This window comes from Phyllostomus discolor, chromosome 6, assembly GCF_004126475.2.
Source record: "Phyllostomus discolor isolate MPI-MPIP mPhyDis1 chromosome 6, mPhyDis1.pri.v3, whole genome shotgun sequence".
In the NCBI taxonomy this organism is placed as follows: domain Eukaryota; kingdom Metazoa; phylum Chordata; class Mammalia; order Chiroptera; family Phyllostomidae; genus Phyllostomus; species Phyllostomus discolor.
In genome coordinates, this window is record NC_040908.2 from 18,496,171 (window position 1) to 18,518,776 (window position 22,606).

The window sequence follows — 22,606 nt, forward strand, 5'->3', positions numbered from 1 at the left end:
TTAGTATGAGCGTTTCTGACCCCCTGTGCCTACCTGTGCAAACCCTCTCAGCACTGTTTGATGTCCGTCTTCTCTACTGTGCTTTTCACCGGAGCCTGTCCCGGCTCCTGCGCGCACTCCCGGGTTCTCTCAGCGTGTTTCTTCTCTCCCCTTCCCCTGCACGCCCGGGGATGCGAAGGCTTGCATGCTGGTCCTCAGGGCTGTTGTATTCTCTCTTTCTCTCTCATAGTGTTTATACCCTGGACTTTGTCCATTTACTTTTTAAAAGCGACTTTTCAAACTGCTGTCTGCTCTTTGCCTTCTCAGAATTATATCACTTTTTTACTTAGACGCCCTGCCCTTCATTAAAGGCCTGAAATTAGAACTTATCTTTCCTCTAATTAGGTTTTCTAACTTCCTCTACTTATTTAATTTTGAGCCATTTCTTTCCTTGCCTTAAAAGCTTTAATACTATTTACCCCCCTTCACTGAGCGTGCCTGGTCAGTGCCGACCCTGTCAGTGCTGCCTTCTGAAGGGAGCATCACACCGTCTGCTCCCACAGCTCGTGGGAGTCTGTTCGACTTCCCTGCACCTGGTTCTCCCCCCTCCCCTGCTCCCAGTTCTTTCTGTAGTGCCGCGTAGGGCTTCCTGTCCTTCTGCCCCAAGCACGTGCTCGTGTGGTACACAAAACCTCAGTGTCTAATGTCCTGCCTCTTGACCTTGTTATTTCAGTCAGTGTCTTACTTATCTCCCATAGCCTTTCTGTTTTCTCTTTGTCACCTGGACCTGGAAATGTCGCTCCCTGAATTAGTCCAGGTTTGCATCATTTCCACTGTGCCTTTGCTGCTGAGTGCTGCTGGAGAAAAGTATGCCGCTGTCCAGCTTAATTCCACAGTAAAGGCATAGTATTCCTGCCTCGCCTGGCCCTAGCAGTTCTCCAGTTTTTCTTTCTCCTTCCCTAGGTAGTGTTGTCCACAGTGGAAAGGAAATTGGGGCTAAAGAAATTTACCAGCATGTAAATGTATTTTGAAACCTTATAAATGGCTGCAAGTGTGTGGTTTATCTCACCTTGTTTTAATGTCTTACACTTCCAGCCAACATTTAGGCTCTATGAGGTCAGAGATTATATCTTCCCTATTCTACTCATTCATTGCTTTTACATTGTCAGTGTTCAGTACAGCACCTGATGCATAAAAATTGTTCTGTAAATGTTGGTTAGTTACTTTTCAAAGGCAACTGTTCACACAACTAATTGCAAAGCCCTTGGTGGGCCATCCGAAGTCATTTCCTTCCCACTAGAAAATTATAAACCAAAATGAAATGTTTGTAGGCAACCACCCAGTCTCGAGTACATCCTTCCCTAAATGGCAGTGTGGGGCACACTCCTGTAGATCTTTTTCATTCATTTAACTTAAAAAGAATTTTCCTGATGGTGAAATTATTTCTAAAGTTTGTTCTGAGCATTAAGTGAGACAATTAATGTGCAACATTTTGCAAGGATTCTACATAGGGTCTAGTCCCTAATAAATACTTGTTTTTCATCCACTGAAATAGCACTGGGTTTTAATTTATGGACTTTTCTTTCAAAAATGTCTAGCCAGAAGCAGCGTGTATTACACATCAAGATGCTGCTGTCTAACGTAAAAGAGCAGATGTAGCAAATCAGTCGTCAGCAGCGCTGCTGTTACAGGGTTGGGGCGTGGGTGGGGTCTGTAGGCATCCTGCTCGGGGCTTTTTCAAAAATGTCAGTTTTTTGAGAGATTTTTGCCGACTTTGTTCTCTCTCTGTTACAGTAGCTAGTATAAGGAAGGTGGCCAGAAAATACTTCCAAACCTATGCTTCAGATTTTTAAAAAATTCAGTTCTTCCCTCAAATGACAACTGCATTAACATCTCTGGGTTTGCAATTTTAATGTCACTCGTTTTCTTGTGCAGCGTCACACTGCTCAGCTCCGGGAAGAGCTGCTAAAGCTTCCCTGTCCTGAAGGCTTGGACCCTGACGCCGACGATGCCTCAGAGATGTGCAGTGCCACCGCGGGTGCTGAGGAGACGCGGGTGCACGACCAGGTCACACCCAGCAGCAGTAAAGAGCTCCCCAGTGACTTCAAATTATGAGCTGCAGCGACATGGACTTCATAGACACAAAGGCTTTGAAGCACAAGCCAAATATGTCAATATTTGTATGTAAGAAGCTAATTATGTAATAGGTAATGAAACTGAAACTATACTCTGCCCTTAAGGAGATCCAGTTTAATTCAAGGTGATCTTTTATTTACCTGTACAAGAGTGTAAACTTTTTGTGCTTTTATTTTTCAATTGTGAGAACCACTGATTGGTATGTTGAACAAATTTGTGTATACAAAGAAATGGATAAATCACTGATATATAAGGGAAACTACCTTAGGAAAGAATGTTTACTGAATGTTTATTTTATTATTATTTTTTTTTTACTGTAGAGTGAGAGGTTGTTAACAAAGAATATATATTGGTCATTCTTACAACTACTATTTGAAGTCAGCAACTTTTCACTGAATTTGATAGATTTTATGTTTGGCCATACTTCATGCTCATATTTGATTTCTGAAGACCTCGTATACTTCAATAAAAGTTCAATGACATACCCTTCTTTTTTGATTTACTGGTACATTTTTAAAATGATAAATCTGCCATAAAATGTGTTATTGTTGAAGACTTGCACTTGTATGGATGAATTTATTACATTCAACATATTTAATTTTATGCCTTCTAATTCTAAGATGCAGAAAAAAATAAATGAACATGATTTTATTCTATGCCAACATTTGAGCTTGTGAATGTATTCATTATTTGAATTTAAGTATATGAAAAGGAATGGTCAACTTGAAAAGTCACTCTTAAACTGATCTTTTTCCCAAAGGGCTGGCTCCTTTTTTCCTGGACTCTGGCTTTATTGCTGAAGTCACAGGCGTGCATTAGCCCTGAGGCTCCGTGGAGCGCAGGCAGGGGCCTCTCTCGGGCTGGCACAGCACATTCTGTGCCTGCCGTGTGGGCTCGTTTTCCTCTTCCTAGAGCCAAATAAGTAAAGACTGAGGTGTCTTTGTATGTCTTATTTCTAAAACAGTTTGCCATGTGCGAAATGCTATTTCTACAAAGAATTGGACATTTCGGGACTGATAAGCGTGAGAAAGGAGAGGATATTTTTTCAAGACCAATTATCACAAAGGAGAAGCTAAAGTGATTTTTGACGGCATTTGTATTAAATAAATAGAGTGGCGCTCGGGAACGCTGGATCTGGAGCCGACCAGAAGAAGCTGCACTCTGAACAGCGAGTTGCTCTCCGAAGAGAAAAGGGGGCTCCCAGGTGCAGAGGTCCGTGCGCACGGATAAAGGGGGCAACCAGGACGAGACCGGGAAACCCAACGTTCTAAAACACGGGGTGGGGTGTGTGGTCTGCTGGGTGGGGAGCTACGCCAGGAACACCCAAACAGTCAATTTGTGAAAAGATGAGTCACCCACAGACATGCCAGCTAAAATCTAAGTATGAAATTATCAGCAATAAAAAGTGAAAGAATAGCCCTCAGTCCTTCAGGCTTCTTCGTTGTGTTTGGTCTGTCGGGGTCCCATCAGGATGGATGATAAAGCTGCTGCCCAGTGTTTTGTTTTCTTACAATTGTGGATTTTAGTTTTGATCATTAAAATATGCTTGGGTATTTTCTCCACTCCACACCGTTAGTCCTCAGAACACTGTTCACACAAGGCAAGTAATGATACCGGTACTGTAAGGTCCAATTCATGTTTCTAAAACCAAAGCCTTAAAGTCTAAATCTGAGACCAGTGACATGAGGAGTGCTCCATCTGGGCCCAGACTTGATGCCAGCGAACATCGGAGCCCTCGTTCTGTACTTTGTGTAGGTCCCTGCGCCTGCGGGTTGAGTGGTTCACACGGAAACACTGTGGGGGCCGTGTGGGGGGTTCTCTGACAGCGCCGGTCCCAGGGTCCTCTAGGGAGCCCAGGGAGGGGGCACTGACCTCAGGTGAAATGTTGACAGGCACTGAGGTGATATGGTCAAGGAAAGCTTCCTACAGAAAAATATCCTGAGTCTTTTTTTCTTTTTTTTTTTTTTTAGAGAGGGGAAGGGAAGGAGAAAGAGGGAGGGAAACATCAATGTGTGGTTGCCTCTTGTGTGCCCCCTACTGGGGACCTGGCCTGCAACCCAGGCATGTGCCCTGACTGGGAATCAAACTGGTGACCCTTTGGGTTTACAGGCCAGCACTCATCCACTGAGCCACACCAGCCAGGGCTAAAATATCCTGAGTCTTGAAGGGTAAGGAGAAAGAAATTAGCCAGGGCAAAAGGAGTTCCAGTCACAAGAGATCAAAAGGAGAACTGGAATTAATGGCACCATAGTCAAATGGGAGGTAGGCTGTAGTCTTGGAAAGACGGGAGGGAGTGGGTCACGGAGGATCTTGTTTGTCCTGGGAAGGGCAGTGTGAAGACCTTGGAGAAGGATGGACCAGAGGCCAGCAGACACAGGATGGCCCGGGTCTGAGAGTGCGTGCAGAGAACATGAAGTTTGAAAACAGTAAAGCCAACTGTTCATAAAACTGAAGGTGATATCTTAAAAGTACAACAATAACTGCTTAGATACCGTCTCACATCAAGACCAGTACCTCCACCCTAACCAGGTAGCTCCGTTGGGTAGAGTTGTTCCGATACGCCAAGGCTGCAGGTTCACTCCCTGGTCGGGGCACATATAAGAATCAACCAATGACTGCATAAGTAAATAGAACAACAAATCTATGTCTGTCTGTCTGTCTCTCAAATCAATAATAAAGACCAGTATCCAAAGTCAGATGAATGTAGAAAATACTGTAAACTCTGATGTCCTATAATTTGGACTATGCAGATTAAGGTGGGTTAAGTGAGATGTTCAATTAGTATGTCTTAAACTGGTGAAGGGCCAAGCTTTCTGGTTACCCCGTTCACCTAGGACTTTGTAAAGCACAGTGAAAATGCTGCAGCAGTCACGCTGTGGGCTCCTCCCGTTCTTGGCCGGTTGCTGACGGCCAGCCCTTAGATCACGCCTGGGGCAGCACTGTTACCCACTCAAGTGAGGGTTGCTTCCCAAACTAAAGCTGATTATTTAATAAACAAACTTTCACATGAGTTGCATTTTGTTCATCATAGTATATGCTTTTCCATAATTAAAAGTTAACTGTCTGGTATGTCCTTGTATAGCTGCTGGAATAGTACCAATTTGTTGAAACACAAGCTTCAAATCTTGGGAGACTGGTTAGATCAAGATTCCAGGATGGAAAGAGACATGCCCACTGGGTCAACCTACACAAGAGAACGGACCCAATTGCAGACCTTGGGGTGCTAGATAGACTCAGAGCTGGAACGGAGCCCCAGCCCCGGGGTACAAGAGGCCTGGGAGGAGGAGCCTGGCTGGCGTCCTGCCCTGGTGCTCCAGGCTTGGGCAAGTGGGCAGGGCAGGGCGGGGCCTCAGGTTCACCTGGCTCCAGTAATATGAAGGGCTTTAAAAAAAATTATGTGTGATGGTTTACTCTCCTGAACTTGAAGCTCTTCCCAAACTTCAGCAACTTTTCTCCTGCATAAGGGAAAAGCCCTCCCCATGAAGTATGCATAGTTTTGTGACAGTCCACCTGTGGCTCTGATGTTATCTTGAAGTGGTTTTCCTCTTAGTGCGTGAAAGCACAGGTCACCTCGATCACATGGATCACTGAGTTACAGAGGTGTCTTTAGACCCCAAACTGAAATTGAGGCAACCAGAAGGGAGACTGTAAGGGTGAATTCTCCAAACTGTAAAAGGGTCAGGTCACGTGGAAGTCCGCCCATAGCTAAGAGGCAAGATACAAATGGAGATGCACATGCCGGATGTCTAAATATTTAGGTTAGTGACCAAAGTATGATGTGACAAATGTACTTTCATAACAAAACTAAAAGTGTTAAACTACGTTTTTTAAAATAGGAATTCTAGTCAAAATATTTAATTGAAATAATTCAGTTATTGGCCATGTGATGTATTCTATTGATTGGCCAGTATCATTTGGATAAGTAATGAAATGAAGATATGCACAACATTATTATATATTTATTTTTAAAAATGTATCTTGATTTTATTTCTAGAAAAGAATAAATACTTGCATTAGTTCCTGGGGTTGCTGTAACAAATGAACACAGATTCAGTGGCTTAAAATAACAGTTACTCACAGTTCTGGAGACCAGAAGTCCAAAATCAAGGTGTTGGCGAGGCTGCACTCCCTCTGAAGGCTCAAGGGGAGAATCCGTTTTCTACCTCTTCCAGCTTCTGGTGGCTGCTGGCATTCCTTGGCTTGTGGATGCATGGTTCCAACCTCTGCCACCATCTTCACATACCCTCCCCCCCACCCCGTGTGTGGATGTGCATCACTACTGGGAAATAACAATTATACAAGAATCTTTCTCATTCATGCTGAGAAGGAGCATCTGCAACTCAAATCCTTCCTGTATTTCTAATTCCTCAGTGCCTGCTTCCCACATCACCTGCTGCACAACCCACAAATCTTTTACAGCATTTGGACTCAGACGCCTTTTGTTTCAAGGACCTAGATAGGTTTGGAGATGCCTTTTCTCTGGAGTTTGAACCATGTAAATCAAGAAAGCAGCTGTTCAAGGTCACCCTGTATCATTGGATCTTAAGTGACAGGATCACCCAGGTTTTCTTTGGTTTACTGCTATATGGAGGTCTTTAAAGCATATCCTTCAGGGCAGGTTCTACACATCCAAGAAGTAGGGCAGGATGGGTCAAGCCCACATTGTGTGAGCCTTAGTGGCATTCTCCCTGGGAACCACCGTGATTTCACTTATATGTGGAACGGACCAACAAAACAGAAACAGATTCATGGGTTCAGGTAACAGACTTATGGCTGCCAAAAGGGAGGGGGTGGGGGCTGGGTGAAAAACGTGTAGGGATTGAGAAGTACAGATTGGTAGTTAGAGCAGTCATGGGGGATGTAAAGCGCAGCTCAGGAAATATAGTCAATAACATTGTAATAACTATCTATGGTGCCAGCTGGGTACTGGAAATATCGCGGGAAACACTTTGTAAAATATGTGGTTGTCTAACTACTATGTTGTGCACCTGAAACTAATACAAAGTAATATTGAATGTAAACTGTAATTGAAAAAAAAAATGGTTTCCCTTCCTTCTTGGAGCGGGGCCCTGGGCTTTCAGAAATGCATTGCCCTTAATTACTCCACGAATCCTGCGTGGTCACAGTTACCCTGCAGCTTTTCCCGACAGTGTATGGCATGTTTACAGTGCAGGCTTCAAGCCCACGGGGGCACAGTCCCGCCTGCCACGTCCCGGTTTCCGGAGCTTCGTTTTCACCTAGAGCTACGGTGAAGACTAAAGGCGCCCAGTGTCCCGCAGCAGGCACGCAGGGTGGCAGGTTTCTGCAGCGTTCAGTCTATCCTCCAAAAACTTCCCTCCATTAGCGGCCGAGCCAGCTGTCCCACTCGGTCATAAGTTATCTTACTGGCAGCGTCACAACCAGATAGATATTTTACTTACACTTTAATTCACTCAAAGAGTAAAGGCATTTTCTTTGCTGGAGGGTTCTTAACCTGGGGTTCACGGACTCCTCGGCATAGGGTCTGACTTCCTTAAGTGGTACCCAACTGTCGGTAGTAAGGGTCCGAGTGCATTTTGCGGAAAGGACTATGTCTTTCAACAGGCACTTAGGAGAGTTCAGGCCTAAAAAAGTTTAGGAATCAAAGCGGTAAACCTTCCAAAGAAGCCGCGGTCGGGCAAAATCGCTGCTAGGAGCAGCATTTAACGCGAGTCCTCCTTGGTCTGTACTTAAGGATTCCACACCCTCTACGAATTTTACAATTGTCCGCAGCCGCCCCTTGGGGCGGGGCTGAGGTCAGCCACCCCCTCCAGCCCCGCCCACTCCCCCGCTCAGGGCGGGGCATCTCCACCCGGCCTACACAGTACCACGGACTTGGGTTGGTTTTCTAGGCGGAAGCGGAGGCAGAGTCTGTGTTTTTCCCAGGATGCCCCGCGCTGCTATCATGGCCGCCCCCTTGGGCCGGTATCCGCACATGGGGTTCTAGAGCTTTGGGTGTATCCGCAGAATTTTCGCCACTGGACTTTGGCGTCTCTGAACGCTCCTCCTTTCACTTTCTTTTGAGAATCCTGTGTCACCCTTTTGGGGGCCCGTTTTGGCTGGGGTGATGTCCGGGGTGACGTGGACCCCGGAGCTGGCAGTTCTGAGGGGCTTCCCCACTGAGGCTGAGCGGCAGCAATGGAAGCAAGAGGGAGTCGCTGGCTCAGGTGAGAGAGGCGCACTCGCCAGACTCTTAGGCTAGCGTAGGGACTGTAAGAAGGGGTGGCGGTGTCTGCGTTCTTATCCTTGCTTTTATTTTTTCCCACCAAAATCTGGCTGATGTCTTAAGGCTCTGGGTTGCATCCTTGACGTGGTGGGCGTGGTCGGCGTGGTCCTCAGGGTCTGTGCTTGTGCCTACCCCCGACTTCTCACAGCCTGGCAGGAAATAATAACAATGGCAATGTCAGTTTATTAAATAAACGTTTTGAAAACATTTCTCTAGTCGTTTAATCCTTATAATAGACACCTAAGGTAGATGCTACCCTTAATTCCAATTTGCAGATGAAGACATTTAACTACTGATTGGTTAAGCAATTTATTCCAGGTCGCACAACTGGTAAGCAGAAAAGCTGAAACGAGGCAGTTAAGAAATAATTCCTGTGAGCAATGCACATTTGCCGGAGAGATAAAGAATTAAAAGGCACATTTACTAGTGGGATACAGGCACATCCGATTGTGGGATTAGGCTCAACACAGAAGAGAAACGTTTAGGACAGTATGTAAGTGCTGTGTGTGTGTGCACACAGTCGGTGCTTCAGGATAGGTAGTTTTCGGAAGTCCGGTGGTCTGGAAAAGTTTCCTGGAAAAAGTCAGACTTGAGCTGGTATCTTCCTTTTTTCCCTTCCAATTTTTATTTATTTATTTTTAGAAAGAGAGGAAAGGAAGGCGAGAGAGAGGGGAGAAAGATAATTGTGAGAGAGAAACATGGATTGGTTGCCTCCGGCATCCAACCAGGGACCTAACTGCAACCTGGGCACGTGCGGTGACCTGGAATGGAACAAGCGAACTTCTGCTTTGTGGGGTGATGCCCAACTAACTGAGCCACAGTGGTCAGGGCTAATTTCTGATTAAAGGATAAGACTGCCAAGTGGAGAAGAGCTCAGCAGTAGAAACCAAAATTATAAAAGTGTGGGGGCAGACATGTGCATGAGATACTAGGGGAACAATGAGTGAACCATTTTTCCATCAGGGAGTGTAGTGAGATGTAGGAGGAGCCGGACTGTGAAATGTCTAGAACTCTGGAACTCTGACTGTGGGAATTTTTCTGTTGCCATTAGGAATCTTTTTGAATTTCCTGCCTAAGGGTGAGAATACTTACTAGTGAAAAATATATTCCTGAGTCTAACTTCTACCTTACTACTCATCGTACAGATGCCCTGCTAATTCCAGGAGAAGTGATACTTGTGGAATGATGGGAATTCGTTCATTGCTTCTTAGTTAATGTATAACAAGCATTCTAAATATGCACTTTTTACATACTAAAATGATACATTTACCTAATAGTGTTATCCTATACAGTATAAAAATGTTCTTTTGGATTATTGGATCAATGTTTTTATGTTACAGAGAGTGGATCTTTCCTACAGTTGCTGCTAGAAGGAAACTATGAGACCATACTCTTAAGTTCATTGACTCAGAATATTTTTAATTCAACAAAGATGACTGAAGAAAAGATTGACAGCTACCTGGAGAAGCAGATACTAACATTCCTGGATTTCTCACCAGATTTGGACAAAACCCAAAGGTAGAATTTTATTTGAAGTTTCATAGAGAAATAGCCACTTAATACATTTAATGGAGCTTTGACAGTGTAAAGCACTGGTTTTAGCAGTTATTGAAAAACCTGGTGTAACATTTGGTCAGGACTCATAATGTACCAAATCATCTTCATAAGAACTTCTGTCCAGAGGGCCCTCAGAATGAAAAAGCAAAGTTGTTTAGGGTATAAGGGTTTTGTATATGAAACTGGCTTCTAACTGGGTGGTAATTGCCAACCTACTGAGCTTCCAAATGCTCAGGTATGATAGGTTTTAGCCATAGGCAAGACTTGAGACATTATTTTCTTTGAACTTGAAAGCATACCCTGTCCATCTAGCTATTTCTGGATTGATGAGTGATACCTGTAAGTACCTTTATTATGTGTTAGATCATTAACTTTTTAGACATCAGAAAACTTAATGTGTTTATTATGGAATGCTTGTTTTAACTTCTCCCACTAAAGTTTATGTAATTTTATAGGATTAGGTGTAATAGATAGTTACACAGGTGTGAAACCTAAATTTTATTGTTATAAATTTGTTAGTATACTTCTTTCTTTCCTTTACTATCTTGGCACTTATGTCGTCTTAATTTTCTTTAAAATGCATGCAATTTTGTTTTACCATTATTTCCAGGGAATGGCTTTATTTAATTTTTTAAAAAATTTTATTTATGGGGAAGGGAAGGAGAGAGGGAGAGAAACATCAATGTGTGGTTGTGTCTCACACATCCCCTACTGGGGACCTGGCCCACAACCTGGGCATGTGCCCTGACTGGGAATCAAACCAGCAACTTTTTGGTTCGCAGGCCCACGCTCAATCCACTGAGCTACACCAACCAGGCTGTTTAATTCTTCAAAAAAAAAAATACCTACTGTATTATGTGTTGAGGTTGTGAATAGGAATAAGACATAATTTGTATCCATAAGGAGTTAACAAAAGAATGTTACTATAGGCATTTCATTTTAAAGATTAGTATCACTCCTTTTAATTTTTCTGGTTTAGTAGTAGTTATATTCTTGCAGTAGTGTCAGCCCTGATTGTTACTTTGCTGTCTGAAGTGTGTGTGTGTTATCATAAAAACTCTTACTGGGGACTGAACCTGTAACCCAGGCATGTGCCCTGACCAGGAATCCAACTGGCGATCTTTGGCTTTGCTGGATGACGCCCAGCTAGCTGAACCACATACACCAGTCAGGGCTTACTTTAAAGATTTTGATTTTTGGTTGTATTAAGGCTTTAAGATGTTGATACACACCAATTTCCCCCAAGTGTCCTTCTAACACAAACAGGCCCTTCGCTCACCTGTTTCCTCTGGTGCTGATTTTTTTCTTTGCTTAGCTGTCAGTTATGCTGAATCCAGCACTTTCTATTCTGGCTACCATAGGCTTGTATGATTGATTTTTTAAAAAGATTTTATTTATTTATTTTTACACAGAGAGGAAGGGAGAGAGGAAGAGAGGGTGAGAAACATCAATGTGTGGTTGCCTCTCATGTGCCCTGGACTGGGGACCTGGTTTGCAACCCAGGCATGTGCCCTGATGGGGAATCCAACCGGCGACCCTTTGGTACACAGGCCGGTGCTCAATCCACTGAGCCACACCAGCCATGGCTGATTTTTTTTTTTCCTTAAAGAACCTTTTGAAGTAGGGCCTAAGGGATATAGGGAGAAGAAAGCTTTTGCTTTCTCTTCAGCATGAAACTTCAGGATTCTCTGGCTGTTACTTGGTAGAGTTGAATTCTCACCTATTTTTTCTTTTTTTAGATTTATTTATTTTTGAGAGGGGGGAAGGGAGGGATAAAGAGAGAGGGAGAGAAACATCAATGTGTGGTTGCCTCTTGCATGCCCCCTACTGGGGACCTGGCCCACAACCCAGGCATGTGCCCTGATTGGGAACTGAACTGGTGACCCTTTGGCTTGTAGGCTGGCACTTAATCCACTGAGCCTCACCAGCCAGGGCCCCACCTATTTTTTCTTAATTTTGGGGCTGGCAAATTAGGGCCAGTGGGACAAAGTGGCTAAGAATGGTGTTTGTGTTTTTAAAGGATTGAGGAAAAAAAACATGTGTGACCCCCAAAGCCTAAAATATTTAAAATCTGTCCTCTACAGAAAAAATTTACCCACCTCTTGGCTTAAGCCAAAGCAGGATTGAAAAAAATAGGTTCAAGTGAAATTTCTAAGGGGCTTTTTGTTCCAGCATGTGGTGGAACAGGATAGTGAAGTGTTCTTTAAAAACAACTTTTTGTTGTCAGTTTTCTTTTGTATAAAATTGGTTTAACCTGTGTCTTCTGGCAATGTCAGAGCTGTTAATGCAGGAGAAGCAGGAAAAGTTACAAGTGCCGGATCAGGATCTCAGCCAGCACCGTTCACAGGAACTTCCTGTGATGGCGGAAATGCTCAGTGGCCCCTGGTCACATCTGACTCTTGAGCACCTAGAATGTGGACAATGTGACTGAGGGAGTGAATTTGAAGTTTTGTTTAATTCTAATTAATTTAAGTTTAAATGAACTGTATGTGGCTCATGGTTACAATATCGGACATTGCAGACCTCAGTTGTTTAGGTTGCAGGGGATTTTTATTTTTTGTAATACTTTCGGATAATCTCAATAAATGTTGGTTTACATTTTTCAATTTTACAATGAGATAGTATGTTGGTGGTTATAAAGTGATAGTTGTTCACATTTATTTCTTTAACTATTTTTATATGCAGACAGCAGCTGATATTCCTAATTGGTGTGAGCAGTTTGCAGCTCTTTGTTCAGAGTAACTGGACGGGGCCTCGTGTTGATTTACACCCTCAGGAGCTTTTGCCATCTGTCTTGTTCCAGCAATTCAGTGAGGTATGCTTCTTGGAAATGCCCCTTGCAGTTATTATTGTGTGATTTATTCTTGAGGAACTGGTCTGTGTACACTAGAGTTACAAGTTGGTAGGAAAGAAACGTGATTTCATAGTTGTACAAAACCTACCAAGAATGCTTGTTCCTCCAACAGATTTTCACATATTTCCAGAAGTTTCCTTGCCAGTTCCAAACTCCTCAGATGTCCCCATTTTTTGGAGCTCTGTGAGCTGCTCTTTGTTTAATTTTTTTAAAAAATTTATTGATTTTAGAAAGAGAGAGGGGGAAGGAGAGAGAAATGTCAGTTTGTTGTTCCAGTTGTTTATGTGTTCATCGGTTAATTTTTGTATGTGCCCTGACTGGAGATTGGACCCGCAGCCTTGGCATATCAGAGTGATGCTCTACTCAGCTGAGCTCCCGGGCCAGGGCTGACTTCTTCTTTTGAAGCACAGGCAGCCGCCCCAGTTACTCACATACATGTAAATGCATATGTTACCGTGGTTACATAAAGGTCTTTTCTGGAAAAGTAGCCAGTTGGGAAATCTGTTGCAGGTAAGTTTGCTGCAATGCTTAGGAACAGTTCCCGGGGGCAATTCCCTTTATATTATAAATACTTTCTTGAGTGCCTGGCACAGAGGTCTCCCTGGTGATAGCAATTATCATCATCCGTGTATGAAGACAGTACCGTTGGCCTGCATCAGCAGGTCCTCAGCAGGGCTCCCAGTCTGAGCTCCTCAGGAGGTTCCGAGCACACACACCTAGGGCCTGGGGGATGTGATGTGCTCTGCAAAGACGCCTGGCGCCTTCGGTTTATCTGCCCCCTCGGCAATACTGAATGCAATGACTGATCACTCAGCCCGGAAAAAGGGTCCCTTAGCACCCAACGTTTATGCGGCGAAAGGGGCCTGTTTACTGTTACCTGCTTTCTTGGAATTGGAAATAGCACATGAAAGGGATAATGTTATCGGAGATGAAGGTCCATAGTATAGTGGTGGGGTGGAAGGAGAAGTACAGAAGCAGCCATGGTCTGAACCCCGTGGCGATCAGCTCCGTGTCCATTGGTTCGCTGAGTGGCTGCCTGCACCGCAGCGGAAGAACTGAAACTGTGCTGACGCCACGTCATTACTGAAAGGCTAAACGATCTTCTGTATGTTGTGTCTAAGAAGGGAATTTAATCTACACTGTACAAAGACTCATCCAAAGTTAAAGTAAAATCCCAAAGTTTATGTCGTTTAAAGAGACACGCTTCTGTCATGTAGAAATTTACTTATACGGAACATGTCGTTCCCTCTCTTACTGTTTATGAAACAGTTCCTGGCTTCTGCGGCCCTATAGTGTAGGTTAGAAATCTATCCAACAGTCAAAGGCATAATATTTACTGAGCACCGATGTGTGGTTCAAATGGTCCTCAGTTCACATGTGTTATGTATTAATTTGAGGTATTGTGTGCGTGAGAAGACTGAAGTTCAAAGTGCTGAGAGGAGCTTGTCCTAGGTCTGATGCCTGGGGGACTAGAATCTGTGTTTTCTGGGTCCAAATCCAGGGCTCTTTCTGCTGCGCTAGTGTAGGAGCACCATTAATGTCAAGTGCCGGTTCAAAGCAGTACAGGAATGGGCTACATGAGAGATTCAGACTATAAGAAACACTGAAATTATGAAGAGATGTGTGGAATGTGAACTTTTTCAGAAAAGACCTTTTAGCTGGGAGTGGACCTTGAGTCAGAGCCTGCAGGGTGATGAGGAGATGGAGAGGGGGAGAAGGGGAGGAAGTACCGCCGCATCCTGGCGTTCGTAAGAGCAGACATTTAGAGGGGAGAAGAGGGTGGTGTTTGTGGGCAAGGGGCGTGTTGAGCCTGTTGGGGTCGCAGTCAAAGGCCAGGCTTGATGGGATTCAGGCCAGATTGTAGGAGACTTTGAGACTTTGGTTTTTATTAGAACTACCTCATACATTTTTTTTTAAAGCATATAAAATGTGTACAGTTTAAATAATAAAATCCCTTGTTCCTCCTACCTTGCTTGAAAGAACAGAGATTCAGACCACCGCCCTGTGCCATTGTGGCGTGTGTGGGGCGGGGGCCGGTGAGCGCCTTCGCGCTGGCTCCTCTGGTTTGGCAGCCCTCTAGTTGGTAGCGGGCACTGCGGTCGTATCATCCTCTCCACGTGCTGTGACGTGGGCGCCTCGGGCAGTACTGCCTGACAAGGTCCCCTGCGTGAGCTTCCTGGTGTCATCCCCCCAACCCCATTTGATGAACCACTCGTGAATCATTCCAGTACTTTTCTCCATGGTTTAGCACCTTTGTATGTATCCCTAGAAAACATAGTGCTTTGTTTTGCTAGTTTTTGAACTTTATGGAAGTGAGACAAACTATGTATTCTGTGATTCGCTTTGCTCAATGGTGTATTTTTGGAATTATACCATTACCTATTTTTACTGTTGTATATTATTCCAATTATATGAATATACCACAATTCATATATCTGTTCTACTCTTGATGGCCATATGGGTCATTTCCATCTTTTGCAAAATATGCACAATACTATTTGGATGATATCTTCTGGAAATCATTTGGAAGAGTTCCAAAGCACAGCATAGGTAAGAAATGAGAGCGTTTGTTTGGTGCAGGGCGCCGAATGGAGGAGGGAGGTGGTTTTCCCTGGCCCTGGGTTATGGTCAGGCGCTCTGAGCGCTGAAGGGGTCAGTATTTCAGCACCTGCAGACCCTTCCCCGCCCTAAACGGGATGCTTTGCTGACGTTAGTTACATGTGTGAGTCGAGTTTCGTGCCGAAGGATGTGTGTGTGCTCAGTGCTCCTTGTTAATGTCAGGTTGTTTTTAAAAGGATTATACAATCTATAAATCGTTACCTACAATCAGAGGAATTGGAAGATAGAGGGAGTTGAAATTTTTAAACTGGACAGTATTTGCTAGTCATTTTCCTGTCCTGATTCATGCTTTTCTTTTTATAAAGGTTGGATGGTTTTATTTTATTATTTTAAAATTTTATTAAATGTATTGGGTGACATTGGTTATTAAAATTACCTGGGTTTCAAGTGGACAGTTCTGTAATACATCGCCCGTACATGGGATGGTGTGTTCGCCGCCCCACACAGGCCTCCTCCTGTCACCACCTATTGGACTACTGTACCCTCTTGTGTTTTCTCACCCCACCCCCTGCCCCGCCCGTACTGTTGTCTGTGAATTTTCGGTTTGTCTTGTTTGCCCATTTGTTGCTTTTAGTTTTTCAGATCTTTGCTAAGTGAAATAAGTCAGATGGAAAAAGTCCAGAGTCGTTTGATCTCACTCATATGCAGGATATAAACCCGATTCATCTTTCTTAGCTCTTCGCGATGCACAAATACTTGTGACTATGCTTTATGGTCCTGGAGTCTAGTCACCAAAGCCAGATTCACTTTCCCTGTTTCTAATTTACGGCCTTGGCCCTGTGAGCGCCGTTTTCCTGCCCCATGCTAACCAGCCCCGCGGGACCGGCACCGAGAGTGAGTCTGAGCAGTGGGTCACCTTTCACGCATTAGGGTGATCTCTGGTAATCTGCTTTTACAGTGAGTTTATCTTAGGCTTCCAGATGTAGAATTTTTCACTATTATGCTGTTAAATATGTGTGGGTTTATTTTTTAATGTCATCTGCTCTCTTGGCTGAGGAATTGTTCTTCAGGGAGCTGTAACCTTTTCTTTCTGTTTTTATTGAACATATAAACAATCCTCTTTAAAAATGGATAGTTTTCAAAACCTCTGGAAGCACATTCAGAACTTAGTCAGAATATCTGTTATATGACAGGTAGGCAGGGGCTGATTCACTTCGGCAGAAGAGAGAAAAGCATTGAATTACTTCATGAAGATGCAGGGGTAACACTAGGAAGAGAATTTTTTTTATTTACTGGTTTATTCACTTAGTCACTAATTTATTTATTAAAATTTGCCTTGTTAATACCGTTTCCAGAGAATTTTGAGTTGAAGGAGAGAAGAGAGGTTTAATAAACAACCCCTGGCTTTGTGTGTCAGAGGTAGTGACTTTCAGGTCACATATTATGGGCTATCTCTCTGTAATTTTTGGAAGATTTATTTATTTTTAGAGAGAGGAGAAGGGAGGGAGAAAGAGAGGGAGAGAAACATCAGTGTGTGGTTGCCTCTCACGCGCCCCCTACTGGGGACCTGGCCTGCTACCCAGGCATGTGCCCAGACAGGTCATGAAACTGGAGGCCCTTTGGTTCACAGGCCTGCGCTCAATCCACTGAGCCACACCAGCTGGGGTGCTATGTAATTTTTTATTTGATGATCTATTAAATTACTTATTATTTATCTTTAGGAATTTTCTTACAGGGATGTCTAGCGTGTGGGCCACATGTGGCCCAGGATGGCTATGAAGGAGGCCCAACACAAAATCGTAAATTTACTTAAAAAATTGGGAGATTTTTTTGTTTGTTTTCATTAGTGTTTATGTATTTTATGTGTGGCCCAAGACAACTCTTCTTCCAGTCTTCCAGTGTAGTCCAGAGACACCAAAAGGTTGGACGCCCCTGCAAATATGATCTAAATTTGTGCTCGTGGACATAATTCTCAACGTCATTAGAATAGGATTCTTTTTTTTTTTTTTAAGTCATCTCATGTCTTCTTATACTTCACCAGTTTGGTTTGGACCTTAGGGAATAAAGGTTGTTGTACCCGTTTAGACGACAGGTTGATTCAGTGAGGCTGCAGGTCCAGTCGGGGCACGTTGGGCAGGCTCCTCTCGCCAGTTCTTCAGGAAGTAGATTCACCTGCGTATTCTCTACCTCCATTTGGAGGTCCCACAAGACACCTGACTCTGCGTGTCCAAGGCTGAGCTCACGGCGAGGTTCTTCTGCAAACTGGGTCCTCTTCCAGTGTCCGCATCTCAGTGACCCACTCTGCCATAATGAGCTTGTGTTGGTGTGAAGACTAGGAGCGATCCCGGACCTGAACTTGAGGCCTTCCCACTGCTTTGCACAGCCCTGACCTTGCTGAGTGGCAGGAGGAGGTAGAGAGGTCGGTGGGGAAGGCAGTGTGGGGTGGGGGAAATGTCAGAGCAGGAGCTGGAAAACTTGGGCTGCAGTTTCTGTTCAGACCCGGACTTCCGTGCGATTTTGGGCTTCCCTTAACTTTTTAGATCTGTTGCCTCGCTTCGAAAATTGAGGCAGTTGTAGTAATTTCAAAACAGTTCCTTAATTATTGAATCTTTAACAAATTCCAGTCAGCTTGATGTGTGGTTTGGTGGTAGTCACTTGAGTTGTCTTTATTCCCCTATTATTCTTCTCAGCTTTATCCTTGTGAGAACTCTGTAAGGTATAGGTTCCATTTCATCTTACACTTGATGAAACTGAAGCTTCAGTTAAAAAATGTACCTGTCCACAAACTACTAAGGAGCAGTCAAAGGGCATCACCCTGTGTCTCTGAGGTGGGAGCCCGTGTTCCTAACAGTTAAGGTTCCTGCTGTCCATTTTGTGGCAGCTGTCACAATTATGCCATTCACATTTTATTTTTTTATTACTTTTATATGTAAAGATTTTTATTTATGTTTAGAGGGAGAGAAACATCCATGTGCGAGAGAAACATCAGTCAGTTGCTTCTCACACTGCCCCAACTGGGGACCTGGCCCGCAGCCCAGGCCTGTGCCCTGACTGGGAATCGACTTGGTGACCTTTCAGTTTACAGGCCGATGCTCAATCCACTGAGCCACACAGTCAGGGCTGATTTTTTTTTTTTTTTGAGAGAGAGAAACATTGATTTCTTGTTCCACCCTTATATGCATTCACTGGTTGCTCCTTGTATGTGCCCTGACTGGGGATCAAACCTGCAGTCTCGCTGTATTGGGATGAGGCTCTACCAGGGGCATCCAGCCTGCGGCCCGGAGGCTGCACGCAGCCCAGGGTAGCTACGAATGCGGCCTAACACAAAGTCGTAAATTTACTTAAAACATTGAGATTTTTTTTTAATGATTACGTGTCACAGTGTATTTACTGTGTGTCCCAAGACAACTCTTCTCCTTCCAGTGTGGCCCAGAGACGCCGGAAGGCTGGACACCACTGTGACCGACTGAGCGACTCGGCCAGGGCCGCAGCTCCCATCTCAGGGACACAGGGGCCCGTGCATGGTAGAAAGCCTCTGTGCAGGCAAGAGAGGGCTTTTCAGAGGCGTCCCTTTGGGCAGCTCTCTGTCCTCTCTGCCCCTTGGTTGCGTGCCCTCTCAGCGTTGGCTCTGTAAGACCTCGTTGTCGGCTTGGTCGCCCTTACGGAGCAGTGTGCTGTAGGGACGTTTGCCAGCTGGTGGAGCCCACGTGAAGTGCCTTTAAAACATAAATACTGCAGCAGAGGGATGCTTGTTATTGAGACGGTGTTTTGTTTTGAGTAGATCTGTGAGGCACTGACGCCTCCCCCACTAGCACTCTTGCGTGCGCCCTCGTCCTCTGACGGGCAAGCAGGCGGGTGGCTCTCCGTCCGGGCACCCTGGACTCGTGGATCTCTCAGGGCGCTTGTGGCGCTGCGGTTCTGTGTGGGGCCAACTGCCGTGTCACAGGTCGGAGCCTTTGCTTCAGAGCGGGAGCAACTGGAAAGTGTGTATAATGACAAGACATGAAGATTAATATTTTGTTGCATTAGATATCTTAGTTCATGTGTATATTTTTCAGGTGAAAGGACTGGATGCAGCTGTTCTGAGTCTGCTCGTTCTGGATGGCGAGTCAGTCTACGGCCTCACCGCCGGGCCCCTGCTGCTGCTCCTGGCGCGGGTGGTCCTGGTGAACGTCAGGCACAGGCTGACAGCAGTTCAGGTAAGGGGAGCAGGGCCGGGGTCTCACACTGGGTGTGATTTCCGTGCAGCTGAACGTCAGACTGCAGGTGTGATGCTGACAGTATCTCCATCTACTTGTTGCCTAAGTTGCCTTCTGGGCATTTAACTGTAAACTATGATGAAAATAGGCAAAACTTCCTCCCTCACGAGATTGATACATCTAGTATAAAATGAGATGGTATTGTGCCTCTTTAATAGGAGTGTATATATGTATGTGTGTATGTGTATGCATGTGTATAAATGTTTATTCTCTGAATCTGAAATGTAGTTTAAAAATGTCCTTCATAGTCTGTTACGAATTTCATGTAAGATCATGAGCAGTAGGCGGGGTTCAGCATGATCATAGTGGATCTGAGTTACCGTTTCCTGGCTCACATCCAACCTAGTTTCATTATTTGGGTTGGACTCAGTAGAGCATGTAGTAGAACACGGTTCCTTTAGTTCACATGTAAATTAGTGGGAAGAAGCACTTCAATTCACAGAAAGCGAACAGGCAGCAGGAGGAGGTGAGAAAAGCAACAAGAGATACAGAGAAAGTCTCAGGAGGCTTCGTGCCGGGTCAGCCGCGCCTTGTGTGGTCTCCGTGTTAACCTCGCGGGTCTGTCTCCCCGGCCAGCTTTGCGCTGTGGTGCGAGAGCAGCTCTAGACAGAATGGGAACACACGGGGGCAGCGGTGTGTGCTAATAAAGCTTTATTAAAACGGACACCAACATTTTAATTTTACTTATTTTCACATTACAAAATGTTATCTTTTTTATGATTAAAAATGTAAAACTGTTGTTTCTTCTCAGGCTGAACAAGTGCTGGTGGAGGGCTGCATTCGGCCCACGGGCTGCGATTTGCTTCCTGGAGTTCTGGTGTCGCAGCCTGGGGACTTGGGCCCCGGTTTGCCAATGATAAATCTGAATTTTGTGTGGAGTCTCCCGGTGTTTAGGTGTTGGCTGGAAAACTCTAAGAAACACAGTATTTCTGTGGGCAAAAGGTAGACTTGGTTTGTACTGTGTGAGGGCTCACTTTCACGAGCATTTAGGTTTAGACAGAGAAGAGGCAAGAAGGGAAGTGAGATCTCCACCTGTAACTGCAGTGAGAGCCAGAGGATTTGCTCGGACTCAGTTGTACTAGCTGGTTTCTAATAGATGGTTTTCAGCATATCCCAGCAGATACAAGCTCTTGTCTTTGATTTATTTAGCGACATTAGTTTGAATTGAAAAAAAAAAAGTTTCCCAAGGTGATCTGAGTCCGGTGGTCCCATGGACTGACTGTAACAGTGCTTGGCTCTGAAGACAGTGCCACCCAGGTGTGAGGCCGCCTGCCAGATGGCAGTGTCCCTGCCAGTGAGACTATGGTCATTAATGAGTGAGGGATGTGACTGTAAGTTTCCTTGGTGGAAAACTTGCATCAGCAGGTACGTTAAGCATCACTCGGATGGAGATGCGTGCACTATCAGCCACTAGAGAACAAGTTAATATGTGAAGCCACACTCGGGAGGGTCGGAGAGACAAGCCACCTGAATTTCTTGGCATACGAGTAGCAACTTTTGACTTCAGCTTCTGGCCCTGTGGTGCATCACCATGCAAAATGGAGATCACTCTGTGCTGAAGTCTTGTTTCTCAGTTGAAACATTAAAGTTTTTTTCTCTTTGGGTCTTGAAGATACTCTCCAAATCATGATGATAAAAATGACTTCTTTGATTAATGAAGATAAAATGATTAAAAAGCATAAGATACTCATCCAAGTTAATTATAATCTTTTAAATTAATTTGGAATTGGTTGGCTCCTAAGAAATGTGTCAAGTTGTTTATTACAAAATAATTTTTTTTGGAACTGTAAGAGATGATTTTCCCCTGCCCTCTAATCTGTGAAATATGCAGGCCAGTGTTAGTAATATGTAAATGTTGAGAGAAAAGAATCCTGGCTTTGAAATCAGACCAGAGTTTATCTGGCTCAGCCACTTAATTGTCTGACCTTGGGCTTGTTAATATCTCTGAATATCACTTTCCTTATCTCCACTTTATAGTGGAGTGAGTCTGCAAGCATTTATTGAGTGCCTTTGAGTATACTAATGTTCCCTGCCTTCTAGGCGGTTATTGATTAATGTGATTTCTCAATCAGAACATACTCTACTAAGTCCTGTAATCAGGAGATAGGCTCTATCCCTGGCTGGTGTGGCTCAGTGGATAGAGTGCTGGCTTGTGAACCAAAGGGTCACCAGTTTGAATCCCAGTCAGGGCACATACCTGGGTTGCAGGGGAGATCCCCAGTAGGGAGTGCCTGAGAGGCAACCACACATTCATGTTTCTCTCCCTCTCTTTCTCCCCCCCTTCTTCTCTCTAAAAATAAAAAAAAAATCTAGAAAAAAGAAGAAGAAGATAGGATCTAGAAACTATCTAAAGCAAGACTTCAAATTTTCTTTTTTTATTAACGACTCAAATTTTCAGTTAAGCAATTCTTGGCAGATAGAAAAGGCACTTCTATTTTCAGGTAGAATGCAGGCTGTGCTGTATTCGTTCTGCACTCCACCTTCTCTATAAAGATTTTGGGTTAAGAGTTAGTTGCTAGATCTGATTTTTAAGAGCCCAGCATCTGATGTCGTACGTTCTCTTACAAGGGCAGTCTCTGTGGGTCTGCCCGAACTCCCACGTCTAGAGGAGGAGGAGGGAAGCTTGTGCTGCCAGGCCTGACGCACTTGCTGCTGCAGGCGGAGGAGAAGGGACAGGTGGTTGACGTGTAGACTGACTCCGTGAGCTTTGCCGACGGGAACAGAATGAGGCAGTGCCTCAGGGAATCACATTAAAAATGATGTGAAACATCTTTTCATTAGATAATTCTGCCTTGCTGGATGGAGGAAACAGCATTAATAATTTACAGGACTGTCAGAGAGTCAGAATTCATTTGTGATTGTGTCATTGTTCTAACTGCTGTGGCGTGTAGCGGTTTAGAGGGGGAACCAGGCCGTTTTGCCTCTTAATCAAATGCAGAAGTTAAGTTCAAGTAAACTAATGCTTTTGCTATTACACGTGATCTCCTATTAGTAGGTATTGCTTTAAAGAAAGGGATG

At 44.4% G+C, this 22,606-nt stretch overlaps 2 protein-coding genes across 13 annotated transcripts in view; both read left to right on the top strand.

The window, feature by feature from the left end:
• Positions 1-2,779, top strand: part of BIRC6 (baculoviral IAP repeat containing 6) — a 197,421-nt gene extending 194,642 nt beyond the window's left edge. For all 11 annotated transcript variants that reach the window (XM_036027815.1, XM_036027820.1, XM_036027817.1 and 8 more), the window contains exon 74: positions 1,915-2,779. In XM_036027815.1, coding sequence (XP_035883708.1) covers positions 1,915-2,094 — 180 coding nt within the window. In that variant the 3' untranslated portion in view covers positions 2,095-2,779. The remainder of the gene's footprint in view (positions 1-1,914) is intronic.
• A 5,220-nt stretch (positions 2,780-7,999) lies between these two features.
• Positions 8,000-22,606, top strand: part of TTC27 (tetratricopeptide repeat domain 27) — a 139,198-nt gene continuing 124,591 nt past the window's right edge. For both annotated transcript variants that reach the window (XM_028515689.2, XM_036027826.1), the window contains exons 1-4: positions 8,000-8,300; positions 9,700-9,877; positions 12,602-12,731; positions 19,388-19,528. In XM_028515689.2, coding sequence (XP_028371490.1) covers positions 8,201-8,300; positions 9,700-9,877; positions 12,602-12,731; positions 19,388-19,528 — 549 coding nt within the window. In that variant the 5' untranslated portion in view covers positions 8,000-8,200. The remainder of the gene's footprint in view (positions 8,301-9,699; positions 9,878-12,601; positions 12,732-19,387; positions 19,529-22,606) is intronic.